This window comes from Emys orbicularis, chromosome 1 (genome assembly GCF_028017835.1).
Source record: "Emys orbicularis isolate rEmyOrb1 chromosome 1, rEmyOrb1.hap1, whole genome shotgun sequence".
Taxonomy (NCBI): domain Eukaryota; kingdom Metazoa; phylum Chordata; order Testudines; family Emydidae; genus Emys; species Emys orbicularis.
In genome coordinates this window covers 245330898-245354735 of record NC_088683.1, presented here as the reverse complement: position 1 = coordinate 245354735, position 23838 = coordinate 245330898, and the positions used below count along the sequence as shown (strand labels likewise).

The 23838-nt window shown below is 39.4% G+C and overlaps 1 protein-coding gene across 1 annotated transcript in view; it reads right to left on the bottom strand.

Annotated features, from left to right (window-relative positions):
• OCA2 (OCA2 melanosomal transmembrane protein) overlaps nucleotides 1-23838 on the bottom strand; it is a 297856-nt gene that overhangs the window by 76715 nt on the left and 197303 nt on the right. Inside the window, exons 18-21 of the mRNA XM_065423234.1 lie at nucleotides 22872-22999; nucleotides 16602-16661; nucleotides 15877-15981; nucleotides 7738-7831 (exon numbers count right to left, since the gene is read on the bottom strand). Coding sequence (XP_065279306.1) covers nucleotides 7738-7831; nucleotides 15877-15981; nucleotides 16602-16661; nucleotides 22872-22999 — 387 coding nt within the window. The remainder of the gene's footprint in view (nucleotides 1-7737; nucleotides 7832-15876; nucleotides 15982-16601; nucleotides 16662-22871; nucleotides 23000-23838) is intronic.

The following is a 23838-nucleotide window of genomic DNA, read 5'->3' as shown; positions in this document are numbered from 1 at the left end:
GACTTTGGTCTCTAGGTTAGCTCAAAGTCTGAAGACTAACCAGGCCTGAGATGCTACCTGTTTACAGATGATAAACACGGTTTTGAATTTTGGCTGGAATCATCTAAAATTCTGAATCTTCTGCTTTACGTTTTCCAGAGAGGTTTCTCTTTAGCAGTCTTAGAGATTACAGCATCTTTTTTTGGCTGTGAGGTCCCTGTAATAAGCCTAACTCTCACACTGAGGGCATATTGCACCACCATTATTTAAGCAGGACTCCCTACTGAAAATAGATGAAGTGATATGACCCAGACTTTGGATGTCATGAAAGGTGAATATCTCTTAAGGGCTTACCAGGTGCAGCAACATTAATCTAGAGTTTAAGAGAGGACAGAAATATACAGATGCTTGGGGCTGATAGGAAAAATCAACAACAGGACATTTTGGAAAACACTGATGGTGAATATGAAGAACTGATCACAGAAGATAGCAATTTTATTGGTGCTCACTCTGGATATGACACAGTCCCTGCTAGAATGACAAATGGAGAGACTGAGGATGTAAAATTTAAATCTGAAATGAGTGCTTCTTAAAGGAGGACAGGTAAACAGTGCTGTTGTGTACTTGACAGCAACCACAGCTTAAGAATACTCAGGAATGGAAATGGTTAGGTGCCAACATAAGAAAGGATGAAAGTACATTATATTTTTGCTTTAGATTTGTAGCATTCTAAGGCATAGGATTGTTAGAAACACATCATAGTCTTGAAAAATAGGGAACAGTCCCTAAGTCTATTTATTTCAGCTATTTGTAAAGGTCAAGATGCAACACACTGTCCTTTTCCTTTTAAAATATCCCAATCAGTCTCAATCCGTTTGATTCTACCCTTTTATTTGGATTATGAGTTGACATACCTTCACAGGCAGGAAACTTATCTAAAATATAGCTGTCTTCTAGAGGAGACATAAGACTAAGCCCCCATTTTCTATCTTAAATGTTGTGAAGTGTTACTGTGTACTCTTCAACAGCTACTATATTTTCACCCCAAACATTCTCAGTTTTTTAAAATTATATAGAGCTTTGGTATCCTTCAAGATGAAAGGTGCTAAATAAATGTGAGCTGTTATTACTATAAAATAATTTAATTTAGCAATATTTATGTTGTTTTCCTAGTACCAATTTAGCACTGTTTTTGAAATATATTTTTAAAGCCTAATTATTAGAGACTATAACTTTTCTCTCATATTATCTCTCACAAAGAAGCACTTTTGTCTGGCAATATTAAACAGGTTTCTACCTTCATTAAGTCTTGCAGGCTTGTAGATAGTTTAACATTTTGTTGGATAGCACCAAGGGGTATAATAAATTATAGAATCTCCACTGTGCAGAGCACACATCACCTTCAACCACATAAAGGGAGTAAACCAAAGAGACAAGACAAGAGACAGTAAAGCTGTAGTGGTGCGTCACTGAGACACACCTGACTGCCCATTTATGTAGTCAATTGCTTCTTTAAATATCTATAAATCTAGTACAGAGGTCCTATAGATGATGGATTTGATTCACCCATAGGTTTTGCTAACTACTGCCAGTGTAACCTAAGCTGGAAAGGTGCCCAGTAGCAGAAAATTGCCTACAACCCCCCCCCCCCCCAACCCCACATTCCAAAGTGGTACAAGCAACCAGAGAGAGAGCATGGCCAGAATACTTCTGGGATGTGCCAGTTCAGCCAAATTGTACAGCCAGCATCTCCCAGCAGAACTGTTATGGTTACAGTTTAAAGCTTCTCTCCCACAGCAGAACCCAACATGGCAGGAGAGTAGCAGAAATACCATATACCAGGGGTAAATTCCACATAGGCCTCAGCAGTCTCCACTAGTGCAGGTGAATACAATTGGCACCTGCCCACATCAGCAGGTGAGAACCAATAAATGTTTAATATAAGTTGTTCACTCAGTTTTTCACCTACATTTTTACAAACTAAGACTAAGTGATGGGGACAGTGATAAAGGGACAAATAAAGTCTCCAGATGCCAAAAGGTAAAAGAACCTAAAGTAGCATTTTTAGCAACAGCCTGTTCAGCTCAATAAAGGGTCTGGTTGCAATCAACTGAGCATTCATAAACAACAGACACTTCACCAATTATGTATTTAATTTTATTAAGTTACATTTATATTTGTATGTTATTATTTCACTCTTCTAAATCTTACCAGTCAATAGAAACGCTGTGATTACATCCTCACTTGCTCTGAAAATGTAGGATTTAGCAATCTTCCCTGGCTTTACTCCCCTGGGACTTGGGCTAGTACTCCTATTCACATGTGCAAGAAAACCATGTGATGACCTTTTTGAAATTCATTACAAAGGAATAATTTATGTGTGTTGAAATGTGCAAATCAAGGAGACAATAGACAGTGTCACCATTTAGCCTCCAAACATTAGCTCTGGATATGAGCTGTTAGATTTTCCTTATAATCTCCTACAGGAGAATTATGGAAAGGGTAATGGTCTTCAAGACCTCAGGAAACAAGCCACCAAGTTTTTTGTTTGCTTATACTTTCTGGTTTATTGTAGTTTTACAGGTTCCATCAGGCTCAATCAATTATTAAAAAGTAATCAATATTGCCAGATATTAAAGCTGTAAAAAATTAGCATTGAAAAGACTATAAGCAATACATTCCCAATGCTTAATTAGGCTGACCATTACTGTGCAGGCATATGTGAGTGAAGAGGGTCATTCAATACACAGATGGAAGAAATCATAAGCCCAGGCAAGCTTTAAATCTCCAGTCTACCATGTTCACTTTTGACTATAGAAGCTTAACTTACACTGGTCAGAGATTTCCCCTGAAGAATTCACCCAGTGTAAAGGGAATCTCTGCTGGCATAAAGCTGGCAAATACTATGGGACATCCCTGAGAATTAGGGAGCTGTGACTGGTTTCTGAGAGCCTATCCTCTCCAGTGTACCTGGGCAGAGCTGTTGCCTCTGGACTGAGAGGAAAGTTTGGTGTTCCAGGTCCACCCCTATCTGCTTTTCAAAAAAAGGGAAACAGCAAGCAAAACTGGAAGTAATCCTCTCCCCACATGTGACCCTAAGAGCATCCCAATGTCAGATGGCCAGGAGCTCCCTGGCATGTTGCAGTGAGTTCCAGCTGTCCTGACCAATCCAGTGGACTCTAGTTCACTATTGTCATAATCTGTATGTAAAAGGGGTCATGTAAAATATCATTGGAAAACTAATAACTCATTGAAATTATGCTTCTTAAAATGTATTTGAAAAGCCATGCATAAGCCCAGTCTGACCTACACAAAGCATTTGGATTAGTTTGCTTGACCAGCCTGCTTGTCAGGCAGAGAGAGTGAAAGTACATTTATATAAAAGGTAAACAAATCCATCAAGCTAACAAAGGGAGGAGGTAACGACTCGAGTATCACCAGCAGATAAGGAACCAACGTGAAGTCTTCATCAGATTTCATGGCATCTCTTCCCAGAAGGAGAAAAAAAAAATTATTTGAGAACACATTTCAATGACATACTGGACTATAAAGATAGGGTGTCTGAACCTCAAATGATAAGTAATTGAATCAATTGATTGTGTACTGTATAACTGTATTACAATAGGGTATCAAGTAAGGTCTTTTATGAAAGCTAATGACACACTAGTGATAATGTCATTGTGAAATGTATGTATTAACACTATATGAGTAATTATGGATACTCATTGATATTATGCTTTAAAGTCTGTGACCAAAGGGAGAAAAAGGTTTTCTCCCAGAGTAGAGGGAAGGCAGTTAGCTATCTGTCTTCAATTAAATTAAGCCAGGTGTGATCAAAATAATGGAATTCCCATTTATATACGAATTGGCAGGGGGGTGGGAAGTCCACAGGAAGGGAAGAATAACTTCAGGTCATCTTGAGTCTGGGGGGGGGGGGGGGGGACTGAGTTTGGGAAGATATAAGGAGAAAGAAGATGCCATCCTGGCATCCATCACTGGACAGACACAAGGCGCTGGAGCTCTTGAAAGCTGAGAAAGAAGGGCCCTTCAGTCAAGGGGGCTGAAGTTTCTGGGAACTGAATATAGGTGGGAAACATACTTAGGCAAAGATCTTTCACCTAGGAAGACAAGACAAACTGGCACCTTGTACTTCTGTGGAAGTTCCTAACTGAGAGAAAGTCAGCCATAGCTGGGAAGGAGAAAGATTGGTAAGAAATCTACTTTGAACCAAGGCTATAGCTTGTTAAATCTTAGCCACTAGAAAGCATACTTTACATTTATTTGCTTGTAACCATCTTGCACTTGAACTCACTTAAAACCTCTCTTTTCTTGATAAACTTGTTTTACTTTTAAATCTATACTAAGCCAGTGCTGTGTTTGAATATAAGTGCTGTTAACTCCAATTAAGGCAACGAGTTGCTGTGCTTTCATCCCTTAAAGGAGCAACAGACCTTATTACTCCTCTGAACGTTTCAGAAAATGGCTGGGCATTTCAGGGCCGATGGTTTTGGGGAAATTCAGGATTGAGGGTGCTTTGGGGTCACATGGCTAGTAGTAACCACCGTTGGTGAAGACCAGAGTGTGGCTGTAGAGTTGCTGAACCAGGGCTGCTTAACCACAGACACTCCATAAATTCTTGTATGCTGGCTGGGAGCATCCATACAGAGAGCTACAGTAGCAGAGCACTTTAAGGCACTCAAGGACAAGCAGTGACACCACCTCTCACTGGTCTGGATTGTGCCCCAAAACCCCACTTCCATGGCAGCCACTGCAGAGTTGTGAGAGTAGTGAGGTATTTCCTCATCCCTACTTTCCCCCAAGAGTACCCACAACTGCATGAGGGGCAACCAGGGGCAGAAAAGAAGAAGCAGCATAAATTTAAATGCCCTAGTACTAGTGTTCAAGGGCATTATCCAGTGCCAGGGAAAGGGCCAAGTGGTGAACTGACCCTCCTACACTAGCCTTTACCCTAGGCCCTGCTAATGAATGCAGCATTTACCCTAGGCCCTGCTAACAATGTCTCAACAGAGTCTTGCTGCTGTGTACTGCAAACAAACAAATTGTAAATCCATGTTTGGTGAGTCAAATTGTACTGGTTAGTCAAATTCCCCTACACAATGGCTTGTGTACTTAATTTCCTTGATTGCATGGGTGGCTGGTAGGATCCAGTCTCTGCTCAATGCAGCAGAGAATCACATTATAATTGTATTGTATAGTTACAATACAACAGGATTAGTTGCCCTCATGGGATTTCTTTACACCATTTCAACACACATAAATTCTTCCTTTGTAATTAATTTCAAAAAGGTCATCACTGTTTTTTTCATAGGAGAAGATTGGTCTAGTCTTTTTTGGCCGCTAGAGCACTTTAAAAAAGTGTATTCTGAGCATTTTTCATTCTTAAGTTCCAGTCACTGCTCTGTCACCAAGTTCCCCTTCACTGGCTTCCAAGATATAGCAGATTGTTTTGCAATGTGAGCACCAAGAGAGTCTGTACCTTGGCCTGCAGGCGATCCATCCACTGACTGACATGTTTCATTCAGCCTTCCACAGTAGCTACTTCATTTGAAATACCTTCAACTTTATTTTCAAATAATGACAAAGGGCTGTACAGAGAGTTCATTTCTGAGTTTACTAACTAATAATGATAATGCTCTATCAAGCTATTCATCTAGGTACTTAGTATCAAAGCACTTCTTGTATTCACATAGTGCCTTTCATTTAAATAAATCCCAAAGCACTGTTCACACCTTTACCAATTTTGCATACTTCATACATACATCATTGTCTCTCTTTAAGAGCACATGATGATACAACAACAAATATGGGCAAGAAGGTAAGTGAAACTTTAGAAATGACAGCTGAGTTCTACTAAAAAGCCCAAAGGGGTTAGGTATCTGAGTCCTGTTTAATTCCAATGGGATTTGGCCACCTAACTCCCTCTTTTGAAAATCCCAGCCAACCACTTTAATGAAACTGGAGTAGTATCTTAGAGATGCGCGGAGGCAAGCATGAGCAAATTCTGGAAATAAGAGGATACTCTGACACTTCTTAGGTTTGTCTAGACAATCAGTTGATGCACAGCAAGCTGGGGAGTAAACCTACAGCACACTAGCATGACATATGCTAATTGTTCACGTGTACCCTGCTACCATGCACTAAAAGTTCCCTAGTGCACACTGACCTGTTGCGGTTTGAAATGAAAGTAGATTAAAATGTATTAGGGAACTTTTAGTGCATGGTGGAACGGTCCACACAGACAGTTAGTGCACAGCAGGCTAGTGCACTATACATTTACATCCCAGCTCACTGCAAACTAACTCTTTGTTTAGCTAAGCCCTTACTTTAACAAATGCTGATGCTTCCTACCCCTGTGATGAAGAGGGATAGATCAGCTGACTAAGTCACAATGATGACTATGAAAAGATGTCCCAGTAACAAATGATTGGTCATTGATATAGTGTCCAACCTCTGCAATGCACCCTTAAAAGTCAAAGTCAATTTGTCAATTACATCATCATAATCCTTGCTGGGTATTAAGGTCATTTGAACTAGCAATCACTTAGCTGAATAAATGAGAGAAGGCCTGTATAGCACAGGAAGATCAATTTGGGTTTAAGTTTCTATTGTGGAAAATCAACATGAATTTTAGCAGCATCTAAACAAGCATCTAAATATTTATAAGATGAAACATATCACAATATCATAAATTAAATTAAATTCTTATATTTAATTAAATAATTAATTAAATATTAAATTCTCAGGTACAGTCAGCAATTAAAATCAACATAGATTTATTATTTATTATTATAAAATCACACACTATTTTAATTGCACTTAAAAACAGACTAGTCAGTACTTTGGTAAGATCCTGTTGTAACTCATTCATAACCCAATGACAGTGAAGTATTTGTAGAATATAAAAAAGAATAACCAGCATAAAGGTGAATTAAAGTGCTACCAGATGGCTATCCTATACTGCTATTATAAATTAGAATGCCGACTGGGCCTGCAACAGATCCTTGTGGGACTCCTTTAATAATAAAGTTTGGCAGAGAAATAAATCCATCTAATTTATCACATTGTTTTATGTTGAGGCAGATTAATTACAGCAGCAACACAAGGAACACAAGTTAGCACCAAGATGATATTTTATTTTTAGCTAAAATACCACCAGGTTCTATTCAGCTCTCCTTACTAAGGCACAACTCCCACTGACTTCAATTCAAGTTGACTTCAATGGGTGTTTTGTCTGAGTAAGGAGTGCTAAATAAGGTAGTGAATAGATCTGTATGTAGTCTTCTGGGCTTGAGCCAAAGCCCACTGACGTCAATGGAAAATCTCCCAATGTCTTCAGTGGCCTTTGGATCAGACTTTTAGATCACATATATTATACGTTAACTGCATGTCCTTTTAAATAAGCCACTATGGCATCTATGAATCTGAACGCTAAATTTGTCCTTTTCTTTTTCCTCACAAAGGATCTGAACCCTTTAAGCACCATCTGGACTGCATCTCTGTGCATTTAGACTATGTTATGCATATCTGGCCTTCAAACACAGATTGCAAACAAATCAGAAATAAACTCTATTATGGGGTACGCAGCAGACACTCATTAAGGGCCTGATCCAATGCCCTCCAAAGTCAATATGAACCGAGTGTGTTTTCTATAATAAAATTATGGAGCCTTATTGCTCTTGAGCTATTCTGTGGAATGTTTATACATACAGTAATTTTGAAATTATTACAGTCCCTTACCTCCAAGACACGCACCCATGGCCAATGAAAAGATTAGTGGTTTCACAGGCAGGTTAACATCAGGATCTTGACTCAGGTTGAGAAGCACAGGAATCTGTTATTGAAAAAAATATAAACAAAAACACACGCATATATATATGGTAACACTAACCATGAACTGAGCATCAACAAAATCCATTTAATTAAACAATTGAAAATGCTACCAAGAGGTAATATATAACATTGGTCTGTTTGCAAGCATAGAATTCTCCTCTTGCCTTTCGGGGACTCCCAGTAGGAAGACCTTCCCTGCTAGAGCCTTCTTCACCAACTGAGGGCAGGTCTTCACTACAGGGGGGGGTTGATTTAAGATATGCAAATTCAGCTACGCGAATAGCGTAGCTGAATTCGATGTATCGGAGCCGACTTACCCCACTGTGAGGACGGCGGCAAAATCGACCTCCGCGGCTCCCCGTCGACGGCGCTTACTCCCACCTCCGCTGGTGGAGTAAGAGCGTCGATTCGGAGATCGATTGTCGCATCCCAACGTGATGCGATAATTCGATCCCCAAGAGATCGATTTCTACCCGCCGATTCAGGGGGGTAGTGTAGACCTAGCCTGAGCCTATGCCACAATTCAGACATAAGACCCCAGCAATGCTTGACTGAATTAGGGCCTAGCAGTGCAGACATTTCCTGGCCGTGGTCTGAGACCTGGAGGACAGCTGACTCCTTAAGGACCCCTTAAGTGTCCCCTGTGGAGGGGAGGCAGAGGAACAGATGCAGATCCAGCACAGTAACACCCAGAAAATAGTTCTCTGCTAGGCATTCATGGCCAGATCACAGACTCTTTATGACACTCCCACTAGAGAATCCGGTCCTATATTTATAGTGTGCCATTATTGATGGGCTTTAGCCCCATTTGTTCCTAATGACCGGTTGCCACTACTGGTTGAGGCCACTGAAATCTACTAGAAACAACAAGTCACACCAGGAAAGTATATGATTCTTTATATCTTTTCTAGAGACAAACATACATTACAATGATTTAAAGTAAGAACAAAAATCTTGTAATTTTCTTAAATTAAAAGGGGGCATCCATATTTTAAAATCTTGTATAAACTATATTTAATACCTTGTTAGAAACTCGAACATATATTTTACCCCACCAGTTTTATTATCTACTTATTTGACAAATTGATTTTTCTTTCAGTTAGAAATGCTGTGACTTATTCGTCTTATTAAAAGTCTACTTAGTCTGTTTGTCAAAAACATCAATAGTGTCATCCTTCTGAGAACAATAGAGACAGCAGGATTGGATTGTTTACCTTTAATTCCCTCAGATGGCTGCTTTTGCAGCAAGAGAAGAAAAATATTGCAAATCATGCATTATCAATAGATATGTTTGTCTCCGTGATGGAGTGCTGTATCACATATATATTTTTCTTTTAAAGGAACTTCAAATCCAACATATAATCATCACCAAACAATAACTGTTAGAAGTCAAATTTTGGGTCTGATGTACTATAACCTTCTTCCACATATTTGAAAAGTATTTCTCCTGGGTTTAGGATTTTAATGTAGTGTACATGTATCCTTTGATAATAACAGCAACTCTCCACAAGCATTGCTGCATCTTGAACTTGAACTTTTAAGAACTGGATTGGAGTTGAAAGAAAACTAGTCAGTTAAAGTTCCAGAATTCCACTTCAAAATATTTCACTGAGCCAAGGAATGCCCCAAGGTTTGTGAACTACCCCAGCTGACACACACAGAGTACAGAGTCTCATGAAAAGACTAATTCTTAATGCCCCCAAATCAATGTTGGATACAACACAACCACATTGTTTCAGTTCCATCCAAGCGTTTCCTCATTCTAATGACTCTGAGTAGTGTATGTAGAATCAAACATCTTGCACTTCAGCAGTAACTCTTGGAGGGTGTTGCAGGGCCCCCCTCTCTCATGCCTCTTCTCAAATCCACAAACAACTCAGAGACCTTTTTCTGGTAAAACACCCCATGCAGTTTATTTACAATATTGTTTTCCACCACCTTCATACACTATATTGCCTTACATCTATAGGCCTAGGGAGCCCTCAGCTCCTGAGACAAGGAGGGAAACGTAATCTCCCTCTCTCTTTCTGCTACCTCCCTCCCTTCCTCTTCCTTCCTTTTATATCATCTGCCTAATGGTCTGAATAGCCTCTTAGTTCTCCTCAGCACATCCATTAGGCACAGCTCTGATAATTGGGTCTGCTCTGGAATCATTATTAAAGCTGCAGTGACCAGAGTACTGGCTTAACTGCTGTTGCCCAGCACTCTGTCACATAGGGCCTGATCCAAATACCACTGAAGTCAATGAGAATCTTTCCATTTTCTTCACTGGCTTTTGGATCAGGCCTTTCATCATTGGATGTCTCCTCTTTTAACAATGATATTTTACACAGGAGAAGTCAGTGTATGAACTTGAATTTAAAAGCAGTGCTTCTCCATTTCTCCCATTAAATAACATTTAATGTCATTTGTAATGTTAATCTATACAATTATATGTGCTATGCATCACTTTTGAACTCACTCTGAATGCTTAAAACCTCAGTCTCATTTACAGATGCAATTAACCCAGTGCTGCAAATAGAGACATAAAATATTAAATGGTTGGAAGGAAATGTGTCATTCTAGGCTTCAATATATTTTTTTCAGATGAGGATTACTTATAAAACTGCCTTTGAACCAAGCTGTATATATTTACAAGGGTCTGCAGCAAGTCAATTTGGTTATTACAAAGCAGGATGCATTTGGCTAAAATAAACAGTACTGCTACCTTTCCCGTATTTATTTCATGTTCTTTGGAATTCAATAATGTTTTGAAATTTTTTAGCTACAACATAGTGCCCTTCAATAGAGGCAAAAGCCAATGTCTATTTGTGTGTCAACCATATGCCAAAGCTTATGTTCCTTTCTCCTACCCTCTAGAGGGATTATAAACAGTACAGACAACAGTAGCTATATGAGAGCAACAACTTTATATCAGAAGATTAATGTTTCTTTCTTACACTCCTTTCCTTGTTTTTATTGAGGAGAAATCTCTCCTTCACTAATTTCTAGAGAGCTTGCTAGCTTTTCTGGAAAGTTTAATGTGCTGTTGGAAGGATTTAGGGAAAGTGAAGGATGGGGTTCAGCAGAGCAAGGCCAACTTCTCTTTGCCCTTTAACTACAGGGCTAAGTGCCTGCCTGCAGATACTGAGACAGACGGCATGTCTGTGGAAAATAATTATTGCACCTGAAAGTAAGAGGAGTGCCCTCAAACACATGTTATATTAAGGCAATCCCCTCACTATCCTTGATTCTACAAATATATAAACTGATGTGCACAGAACAATCCAGGCATCTAACAGCTTTATATAAATGACACCTTTAATTAAAATAGTGTCAGTTAAGAGTGTATTTATTTATACTGTATTATATGTTGTGGTTAGTGCAGGGAATGTGTTACAAACATAAAAGTAAAGCAAATATAAAATCTGAAGATAAACATTTTCTTCACTGCTTTTATAACACATGATTATATTGGTATTAATTTATGTGGAGTCAATTTTATAAAGGTATGAAACACACATTGGGGTTGTTACATTGGTGTAAATAAACAAAAAAAAACTGTAGGAAATACCAACGAGTGGGAATCAGCCTCAGGAAATAAATTCAGATCCAAGAAGTATGAATGATTCTACAAGATGCAGTATGTCTTCATATTCCTCTCAGCTCTGTGCCATAAAAGAAGCCTGGGATGATGTCCCCAAAACTAAAGGAAGACTGTAAAGCAGTGACTCTGAAGAAGATTTGGGGGACATGGTGGATAATCAGCTGAACATGAGCTCCCAGTGTGATGCTGTGGTCAAAAGAGCTAATGTATCCTGTGATGCATAAACAGGGGAATCTCAAGTAGAAGTAGAAAGGTCATTTTACCTCTGTATTTGGCACTGGTGCAACCATTGCTGGAATACAGTGGTCCAGTTCTGGTGCCCACAATTCAAGAAGGATGTTGATAAATTAGAGAGGGTTGAGAGAAGAGCCACATGAATGAATAATGAATTAGAAAACATGCCTTATAATGACAGACTCAAAGTGCTCAATCTATTTAGCTTAACAAAGCGAAGGTTAAGGAGTGACTTGATTACAGTCTATAAGTCCCTACATGAGGAACAAATATTTGATAATGGGCTCTTCAATCTAGCAGAGAATGGTATAACCATGGCTGCAAGTTGAAGCTAGACAAATTCAGACTGGAAATAAGGCATAGATTTTTAACGGTGAGAGTAATTCACTATTGAAACTATTTACCACGAGTTGTGGTGGTCTCCAGCACTGACAACTTTTTAATTCAAGATGGGATGTTTTTTCTAAAAGATATATTCTAGGAATTATTTTGGGGGAAGTTGTATGGCCTGTGTTAGACAGAAGGTCTGACTAAATGATCACAACGGTCCCTTCTAGTCTTGGAATATATGAAAATACTTAGAAAAGAACCTGACTCAACAGGTTTTGTGGGTTGTTTCAAACCCCCTTGCTGGAATTGGAATGGAGGGCACTCAGCAAATTATATGGAAATTGATTTTGGTATGTGACTCAAACATAGGATTGAAAGGGATCTCCCAAGTCATTGAGTCCAGTCCATACTATTGCAGGCAACTCCATCATATAATCCCATTCATAAACTTAGTAAAGCTCCATTTTACAACTAGTTAGGTTATTCATCTCCACTATTCTTATTAAGAGGTTGTTCCAGAACCACACTCCATTGATGGTTAGAAATCGTCTTCTAATTTCTACCCTGAATTTGTTCATGGCCAGTTCATTCCCATTTGTTCTTGTGCCAACATTGACCTTTAACTTAAATAGCTTTTCACAGTCCCTGGTGTTTACCCCCCGATGTATTTATAGAAAGCCATCATGCCCCCACTCAGCCTTTGTTTTGCTAGGCTAAACAAACCAACCTCTCTTAGTCTCCTTGAGTGAAACAGGCCCTCCATTTCCTTGATCATCCTTTGTTTTACATCATTTGTAAACAAAAATATCACAAAGTGGGCATACTCAAAACAGGGCATATTTTAAAAATTTGGTAACATTTTTTCATACAATTTTCTTATCAAGTTTCCTAATTACTAAAGATAAGATCAAGCTCCTGCTTAAAAATTAACAGACACAATCTTCAATTTCATCTCACAGTGAAAAACATAATGATGATTGGTACAGAATTCATTTTTATGAAAAAAAAACCAGTCACACATGTAGGATGTTGATTACACTGCAAGATCAAGGAGAAGGAAAAGCTAGGTTGTGATGGGGAAAGCCCTCCTTGAAGCACAAATATAGATAATGCATTACATTGTGGCTGTTAAGCCATGGAGAATATTGGCAGTGAGGAAGAAACGTGCTGCAGCTCACTCAGACAGAATTCCTTTTTCTACTCAAGGTAGCTCATGCTGCTGCAGCAACAGCATTTCAATCACCTTTTGAAAGGGAGTGATGGGCATTCCTCTCCCAGCTGGCCCAGTTCTGACAGGTAGTAATAGAGTCCCTCTCTCCCCTCCCACTGCTCAAGCTAGAAACACTGCCAGTACTATCCAGGAAGAGTGTCTTCAGCTACCCCACAGGTCTGTGCCCAATGCCAGCATAGGGACAGAAGGGAGGGTGGAAGGTACGATGTCACATCTCTCCTGTGCACTTGCATAAGGCTACACACAAGCTGGCCTTGATACTTGATAATTGTGTGTTCTTTATTCAAGGGTTTTCTTTAAACCTTAATTTTATACCATGTTAAATTCTTGGTACATATTTTTCTAAGAATTACACACTAGAAAAGTGTTTGTTTGGAATGAAAACGGCACACGCTGTTCAGAATGTGTATTCATGGGAAAATGTATCTGTAGTTCTCAAAACCATTGATGTCTCATTAAGGACAGTCTGTCTCTGCAGATTGCTAGGGTCCAGTATTACACTTTTACCAGTGGACTGGAATACTGAAGCTTGTACAGAACACTCTGGTAAAGTAGAACACAAAGGGAGATCCAAAAATTAAAGTGACATTGAGGACATTAGATGCCTGTGAAAAATACAGCACTGAAAATGAAAAGCGCCTGTCAGTTTTAGAGATAAAAAGTGGCAGGTCAAAATCAGTCTGGTTTCTAACAATGAATTGTCAAGTTTCAGTCACCTTGCCAGCAATGTGGTTAATAGAAATTATTTATTACAGTATATTGAGAAAATAGTATTAAAATTCAACTAAAACTAGGATTTATTATGGCTACATTTTTAGTCCCTGGTAATAAAAGAAAAAATATATATAAACAGATGGCTCAACATATGCAGCTTATAAAACAAATCAATTAAAATAAGGAACATGATTTTTATTACCATTGTATCACCTAACATTTTTAGGGGAAAACTCCCTGGCTACTGAATTAACAGTGCTAAGACAGCAGGCATTTAAAATGAAAAAATAAAGCATTTAAGCAGGATTGTTGTGAGTATATTCAACACACACACGGTAAGGAGAACAGGGGCATTGAAAAAATCAAGAATATTTTTGTGGAATGAAACAAAACAATACTATGTGATTAACCATATGCATTCTGCAAGCATAAACAGCCAGACATATTGTACAGCATGAAAAGCTTACAGTTCTGTACATAAAACACAAGAGATACAATAATTGAGTATCCACTTTCTGAACTAGTAGGCCCTACTCTTTTGTATCTGCCCTTAGGTACATATAGATACAGTGATTTTCAATTTTTTTAGGCTGCATAACCCTTTCCAAATAATGTAATCTACTGTGTACTGCCATCTGAGGTAGGTTCATAATATACCTATGATTATATTGCCAAGTTTCACTAAATAAAATATGCCACTACAGGATTTTTCTTATGTACCCCCTTGTTGAGAGCTCATGTACTCCAGTTTGAAAACCACTGAACCAACTTATTGTGGAGTTTTCTTGTTGTTGCTCTTTTTCTAACAACACATAACTATTACAAAGTTAAGACCAAACTTATTGGAATGTGTTGAAAACACACTTTATTGCTGAGCTGGATGGACAGAAGTGTATGTTTCTAAAACATTGACAAAATGCTGAATTCAACTGTCCGATTTTACTTCCACAATTTTCCATCATTTTGATTAAATGAACTGTGACATCATCATCTTTTTAAATGTAGATTTGGGGTAGAAATCTGGATCTTCAATTTTAAATGCTTGAAGTGAACAAAAGAGTTTTAGGATTACAATCCATCAGTCAAATTTCAGCCTCCTCTTCTTGTTTTCAGCTCGACCACGGACCCTTGTATTTAGAATCAACCATATTTGTTAAGCAATGGAGAGATTCCATAAATTCTCTTAATCCGTTTTTTGTTTTGTTCTTGTGTGGCTCCAGTTCTTTGTTCCTATTTAGCTCAAACTAGATTAGCCCCAATGGTTAGAGCACTCAACTGGCATGTGGGAGACCCAAGTTCACTTCCCCTCTCTGCCTGATACAGAGAAGGGCTTTGAACTTCAGTTTCCCACATTGCAGAGAATGCCCTTACCACTGGGCTAAAGGTTGCAAATGCAGACTGCCTCCTCCTCCTCTACTGGGTTGGGCCTTTCTGATTCTCTCCTGTCGAAGCTGTTCCTTTTTTATATAAATAATTAAATGGGCATTGGCGCAGGGACTTGATCTTGGGTCTCACAAATTCTAGGTTAGTGCCCTAAGCACCAGTTTTTATAGAGTAGTTCTCACTCTTTCCTTGGCCCAATGACTATTCATTGTCATTATGAATTATTATGAACTGCCACTATGGATTTAATGCGAGAATAAGAAGATTTGAGAGCCAGATACTTAAAAGGCCAGAAGCCCAGGGCCAGTGCAAAAATGCAAGTACAATGGAGCACTTAATTTAATACTTAATCACCATAATGGCATTTGCAAATCTGATATTTGCATGTTCAGATTGCCACTGAGATGCCTAAATGGGATGAATAAGCCCAGTAATAATATTCACTGCCTCTAAGAGGTGGGGGAAATTGTAACACAGTTAAGGTCTCACAAAGCAAGCTTGTTATCAAATAGTTGGACTCACTGCACATAATGGAAGGAAGAAATGCAACTGCTGAAGAGAGACATACCATTGTAGCTGTGAATGGAATGTTGTCAATTAGGGAGGATGCCAGAGCAGAGACCCAGAGTACTAAAATGATAGCAACTGCTAGGCGTTGATCCTCGGGAACCACCTGGTATTAAAAAAAAATGAAGTTACAACTCCATTTAAACTGAAAGCTAGCCGACATTTTTTTTCAGCTCTAACAATAACTTGATATTTCTGCGTGCTACTAATGGCATAATTGTACACATTCTTCACTAAATCATCAACACACTCATTTTTAAAAAGGTGATATGAATATAAAATAAATTTTTAAAAAGAAATAACTGAAGGATTTATACACAATAATTCTACTGATTCAACAGAAACGCGGGAAAGGAGGCATGCAGCAAGTGACATTTCTAACAACCATGTTTATGTTTCATACAAGAAATGTCCTGTGCAGCTATAATTATACAGCTTTTTTTCCCTCTGTACATTATCTCCCCCACCTTGTTTATTATGAATTAAAACTACAGAAAAGACGTACTATTCAGATAAGATCATATATTCTGGCTTTGGAGAGGTATACACGATGTATATTGAAGACCATTCACACTGAAGGGTGAAATGCACCCATTGCACATCTGATGCAGGAATACAACCCTTCGCATATCCTTCAATAGGCAATGATTAGTCAGTCTATTTATTAAAGCAATACAAATATTTCTCCAGCTTGGGAATGAAATAACTGTAAACATTGAAATGTACCTTTATTAACAAAGCTGTCTGTTCTCCTATATAATCTATTAAATGAAGATGAGCCAAAGCCTAAAAGAGAGAAATTTAGATCAACCAATAGTACGTGAGCAAATATGCAGTTGAAACAAATACTTTAAAGTGAATTAAAACAAAGTCGACACGTATTTTCTCTCAAAAATGTGTCAATATTCACCCTATGTAAGGTACACATTACAGCTGGGCAAGCTACTGAGAACAGTAGAAATGTCAACAGAGCCACATTATTTGTGGAATTTTGTTGCATTTGAAATGTCAACCAGATTCTCTAAAGGGAATGTAGGGCACAGACATCTCATCTCCATTAACACCACCACGCTGAGGTTTAAAGTTTCCCTTCTTCTGGAGTGGATGCATTTTGTTTGAATACTTGAGTGCAAATTATTTTAAACCTAAAGAAACCCTAGATAGATATGAAGCAAGAACCTAGAGCAAATATTCCAAACTTTGGACAGTTCAGGCTGAAGTTTGTGGCTTATTCCCAGCAAAGAAAGAAAAGAGGGAAAAGAAAGAAAAAGAAAAATGAAAAAGAAAGAATTTCTGTAAAATAGCTGGACTCAGAACCCAAAAAACAAAAACCAATTAATGGTCACATTCTCAGCTACTGCCAAGAAACGCATAGTGCAAGTCAGGGAGGTAGCATATGGAGATGCAAAGTTACATGAAGTTCACCTTTGCATTTTTCCAGTCCAAGGACTGTTGCATGTAGGGCTGCTCTAATTTACACTGGCTGCTAACAGTTTCAAGGGATGAAACCACATCCAAATATTGATGCTGACAAGGCTGATTTCCCACTCTAGCACTTCGAGTGCAGAAGGTGGGGGCCCGCAAGGATTCTAAAAATTAATACTGGCCACTCCAGGCTTGTATTAAACTCCCAAGGTTATAGGTTTTTTCTGATCTTGGATGGGTAGATGCTGCCATCACCCAAGTGCAAAAACCGCTTTGAGAACCCAGGAAGGCGCACTTGGAAATTCCTTCCTGTGGGGTACCCTCAAGCCCTTTCACACACACACACACACACACACACCCCGAGGGAAGAGCTGAGAAAGAAAACAAAGGAAATCAGCTGCTGCCATCAGCTAATTAAACAACATGTGCACAAACCTCTTAGGACACAAAAATCCAATCCTGTTCTTAAAAAAAGAAAGAAAATTCATCTAGCTTTTTGCTAGATTTAAAAAAAAACTATTACAAGGATTAAACATCAAGATAGCTCTCTTGAGGTCCAGCTTAAAGGTTACAAGCAAAACAAAAACACCTAGAGTTAGAACAGAGGAGTCCATAAGCCATAAAGAAATAAACAGAGATAAACCTAATCGCGTCTTCCTAGACATTTCCTGATCTACTTACATATCTGGGGTTTTAAATGAGTAGTTTCTAGGTATGATTTGATGATTTTTCATGCCTGGCCCAAAGCTTTTTATAGCATCGCTGCTCTGTCCCCCTCTCGGAGAACAACACAGACAAAGGGGAAGGTTTTTCCCCCCCAATTTTAATAAGTTCTAGCCTTCCCATTGGCCCTTTCGGTCAGGTGACCACTCCCTTTCTTTTACCTATGCAGGGAGACTCTTTAACCCTATACAGGTAAAGCAAGTAGAGAACAATACCAAGAGGGATTTATAGCTAACTGGCTGGCTGGGTGTCCATAAAAGAGAGCTACCCCCCTCCTTTCATTTATCACAGATGCAGCATAGGGATGCCCTGCCCATACCACTATATTGGTGTAGGGAGGGTGGCATGGGAACTTCTACACTGGTTCTGTGGCAGCAGAGGAATCCCATCTCTCTTGCATTATAGTTATCCTCCAAGGGTCCACCAGCCCTGGATCAAGATTCTGCTGGCAGCACAGCACAAAGTGGCTACGTTATACCCTAGATCTGAATGTAAATGTTAAAGCAAAAAAAACCAACAACCCTTGTTCTTTATTTACTCCATCAGTCCAGACCAGACTATTGAACCACATATTCTATGGCAGAGGAGGAGAAATTTGGACCCCACCAACACTAATAACTCAAAACAAATAAAACCAGTGTTCTAAACTTCATTCTCTATTGCCTAGATCTTAGTTAGGGATGTGCACAGGTCATCACATTGAATGTTTAGTTTCCAGTTTTTTATTAGAGGCCAACTCCTATCTTCAACTTTCCCCAAACTCTTCCCCTTTTCCCAGACCCTAAGCTCAGTTCTCACCTCTTAGCTCTGCTCAGCACAGAAGAGGAGGGCGGGCATTGAAGAGAAAGTTATGGGTCCCTGATTCTGCACTGGCCTGGTCCTAGCATGATTCAGAACAGTCATGGGACTCCTCTAACTTATGCCACTGTGGACAGTCTGCATAATGAAGCAGACCCCTGACTTGTCACCTCCCTTTTCAGCATGTCCAGAATGGGATTGGGGTGCACTTTTGAGTATCCCATCCCAAGGCTCAGAAGCTCTATTAATACAAATTTTGTTACCTAATGCTGATGGCCTGTCTGTTACAGATACAAATTTCCTACATTTTCATAGCTTCTGAGAATTGCTGGCAGCTCCAAAGAGCCTAGCCTCTTATAATTGTTTTCCTGTGCTAAACTAAGCAACAATGGTGCAGTCATCTGAAGCTTCTTCAGGTACATTTCCTACTACACCCTCAAACTCCAGCTGCTCAGGTGGGTTATTGAACAAAAAGAGTACAGGAAGGTCACAGGGGAAAGAGAGCAGGCACCACATGACAGTGATATGAGAGGCACAGGACACATACAATTGAGATGACCCTGAGAGAACAATCAATTCTCTCAAAGTAAACAGAACCCTCAGTCTGAGTACCTCTAACCTTTTATTTTACTCTCTCCATTCCCCTATTGAATCAGCATGGAGAATATTCATCATAGCTTTGAATATGAGCAACTGGGAGTCAAACACAGCACTGTCAGAGCGGAAGGCTACAAAAAAGTGCTGCACCTGCTGTAACACAGCTGAGCCAGAGATATTAGTGTGGTTCAGCTGGCAGCAGTGTCTCCTTCTGGGCCAGGAGGTTTAACATTCAAATTCCAAATATGAAGTTAGGCTCAAACTTAATGTCCATGTTTTTGTGTGGTACTAGGGAGAATGACACTGCAATGACAGGGGAACTGTCTTTCAGTTTTTAGGTCTATCTCTGGTGTCATCCCTGGTGGAAGATCAAGATATAATGGCACTCTTGAAAAAGAATTGAGGATAATTGTAGTGTCCTACCTAGTAAGTCCCTTGCGTTAAAGATGAGTTAGACTATCTAGAGCAATACTGTGCTGTACATTAATTACACATGTACAAAGGGGAAAATTGTACTTTTAGTCTAGATTACTTTTACTTTAGAAAAAGACAATAAATACAGAGGGAAGCAGGGGAAGGGAGAGGGTGCATAGTGATTCCTATATAATGTTCTGCATTTGAAATGAAAAACAAAATGGGAGCTACCTCACTGCTGACCCTGGAAGAGGGAAGAATCGCTTCTGCATTTAATGTTGCAGTACCCAGAAAACAGATGACTACATCTTTCAGTTAAATTCCTCCATACACTCTACAAACACCAGAAGGGAATGTTTAATCTAAAGAAAAGTCTCTTTTACTGGAAAATTCAAAACTATTAAACATTTGTATTAATTTTTTAAACATATCTAAATTTGGTTTCTACTTGCGTGCCCCTTTAAAAGTTTCATATTTTTAACAAAATGTACAGAGTAGCAACAACATTAATGACATTTGAGCTTTTCCTCCATGTAGCAAAGAGGTGTGGCCGCCCTCAGAGATTGACAGTGAGGGGCAGTCAGCTGCCCCCTGCTGGGCAGAACCAGGAAGGCCACGCTCTCCACACCAGAAACAGAGGGGCAGGACAGGAACAGAAAGTATAAAAGGTGGGCCCTGTAGCTCAGTTGGGAGGCAGCTGACAAAGGAGACGGACACGTTTTCCCCACCGCAGATGCAGGAGCCTGCAGAAGACTTCTGCTGTCCCAAGGAGGGCCCCGAGCTACCCATACGTCCAGACACGCTGGACGCTGAGGAGTTGCTGGGACTGCCGCTCGCAGTGTACCCTGGGGAGACGGACGATGACCCTTGAAAGGTACACCCAAGGGGGAGTATAGGAAGTGCCCCAGGGGCAGCCGACCCAAGTCTGGCTGCAGCACTGCCAGAGATTAGGTCAGCGTGTTATGGTCAGGATCCCCGCTGACCCAGTGGAAGACCACTCTGCCGCTGTTAGGGCCCCTTGCTGGGAGTTGGGAGGGCCCACGTCCCCCCCTGCTACTCTTCCCCTGGGGTGGCAATACTCCACGCTCCTTAGGTCAGGAGACCTGCGCTTGCTGGGGCGCTCACCCCTTGCCAGAGCCCCCTAGACTGTACTTGGTGCCATGCCATGCCCCAGAGCCTGGGCCTCTGAACTGTTCACTGCTCTACCCTGTCTGAGGGTTTGAGTCCTAGAGACAGCTAATTTCCCCTTATACAGACTGCCATTGCAGGTGCGTGACAGCGAAGAGGCGTGCCCCCCCTCGGAGATTGACAGTGAGGGGCGGCCACGCAAGCCTACACGCCTACACTCCAATAATACCCATTTCAAAAATAAACTTCTCAGCATTTAGCTATCAGCAACAAAGCTGTCTCCCCAATTTTTATAAGTGGAAGAGTTTAAATGTGGTTGCCACTTTTCCAAGGAGCATTTCATCTGTCCCAGTTTGTTTCATAAGTTAATGATAGTATGGCTCCAGAGAGCCTGAAGAAATATTGTTTTGTTAACCATTCTTCCAATACCCACCAGTGACTAGAGAAACTATTAAAAAAAAAGTTCAGGGGATTATATCAATAGGAACTGCAAGATTTCAGTAAATGGCAAAACTGCTTTCAACATTGTTTACTACATTACATTATAGCCACACTGTGCTCAAATAAAAACATCTAAACTCAAGCTAAAACAGTAGATCAGAGAATGTGACTTACATAAAATGCTAGCACCATAAAACTATGGTGACTTCAGTAGGGATTCCCATTCCTGCCTAACACATTTCAGGATAGCATTAGAAACTGCATGTGTGAGAATGTATGTGAATGGGTGGCACTAGGTCACAATAGATGAACAAGTGGTGTTCTGAACTCCTTTCAGCTGATCGCAACCTTTCCGATGATCAGAGCCTCCAATAATCTTTCAGTTTACTAGGCTCTGAACTCCTAATTTGGTATATTAAACAGAACTAGCTGACTTATTCATGACAAATATCTGCTGCAAATGTAGCCCATTTTTCTGTTGATGAATTGTTCATAAATAAATTCAGATATACACATCTATTTGCTATTTATAGTTATTTGACTATGCAAACAAATTTCAAATTATGAGTTGTTTATAAACTGCTCTTTTTGACTATTCACGGTGTGAGACTGTTCACCTAAGTCAGATCATGGCCTTATTTCTGCACCACGATTGGAAGATTGAAACTTTTAAAACAGAATAATGACTAGTGAATAACGAGCATTCTTGTGCATGCACAAATCACCTTGTTTGCATGTGAATGCGGTTATTCATATGAAGATCACCCATTCTCCAAACATTTGTGCCAAACCAAAACAAAAATTTCACATCAACATTCTGAAATAGTGAATCAAATGTGATTGAAACAACCAGCCATTCAGAAATTGAATGCACAAACAACGTATTAAACTATTCAAGCCTCACTTGCACTCAATGTTTTAATGATGATTTTCAGTATTTGAAATTTGGTCTTGTGTGCTAGATCGCACAAACAGCTTTCAAACAAATCTCATTTGAAGAAGCCTCTCAGACGAGCCATTTTGTAGTCAGGATATGGGGAAAAGTGAGATTTCTTCAAACTACGACTAACTTCTGTTTTTTCTATGGCTTGTCTAAATAACTTAAAACTTGGTTAAAAAATAATTGTCTGCTCACATGGAATGCGCATGCCAAGTTTTAAACTAAACCTCTCCTTATTGGAAATTATGGAAGAGAAAAGGGAAGAGGACAAAATCCAGGTTATAATGAAAAGTGAGACTTTACTCCAGAGCAGCTCTCCCCATTCCATAATTTTGTTCTCTGTTATTATAACTAAACTATTAAGAGAAATATTACAGAGCTTTCACCCCTTTCTTGTGTGAGCCCTCTATTCAGGATGATGCTTGCCCCCATTATTCGAGTGCTTCTTGCAATTCTAACTGTCCAGATTATAGAAATCACTGGTTAAAAATAAAGAGGACTAAGTGCATTTTTGTCTTAATTCTTCTTACCTCCATTAGAACAAACAGTGCTGCAAAGAAAAGAAGTGTTGCCCATTCCACTCTGTTTAGTATCATCTCAAAATCATGGATGTCAGCTAACACTAGTAGCCAAATAGCTCCCAACATTGCAATCCACCCTGCATTAAAAAAGGAGAACAGGGAGTATTTGTTACATTTTCTAGATTTGTCTAAGATGCACATTTATTTTTCTAAGGACATAAAATATACATTAACACATTTTTCATTTAAACATTTTCTGACCTATTTTTTTGTGCTGACTGTGTAGCAAGGAAATTTCACAAATCTCTTTTACAAGAATATGTTCTAGATTTATGTAGAAATAGAAACCTTGTACAAATGTAGGAGGAGATCCACGTTTGATTAACAATCTTATGCTGTTGGGGCCAGCAATTTCTGGGAGTGCTGAGGAATCAACAAGTATGTTCAGGCTTTAGCAAGAGGAAGCATCTTGTGCTGCTGAAAAATCCACTGAGTTTGCTTCACAAATAAAATTCCATCTGATTAGGATAGGCACTGAAAGGCATTCTCTGTCCAGTCCTCCTCACACAGGATATTTTGGCTAGAGGATAAACTGAGGAAAGGAAGGCTATTCCAGGATAGGGGGTTCTCTCTTAAAAACAGTGATAAACTATGTATACATGGAGTATTCATGTACCGACATTTACATATATACTGTATGTAGATGAATACGGTTAGACAGACAACGTGGGTGAGGTAATCTCTTTTACTGGACCGACTTCTGTTTGTGAGAGAGACAAACTTTCAAGCTTTCTCACCAACAGTAGTCCAGTAAAAGAGATTACCTCACCCACCTTCTATGTCTAATATCTTGGGACTGTCATGACTAAAATAACACAGCATACATTAATACACTTATACACTTCTTTTCATCCACAGATGTCTAAAAGCTCAATGCTCAATATTCAACCAGGGAAAACAACCACAGAATTTCCTG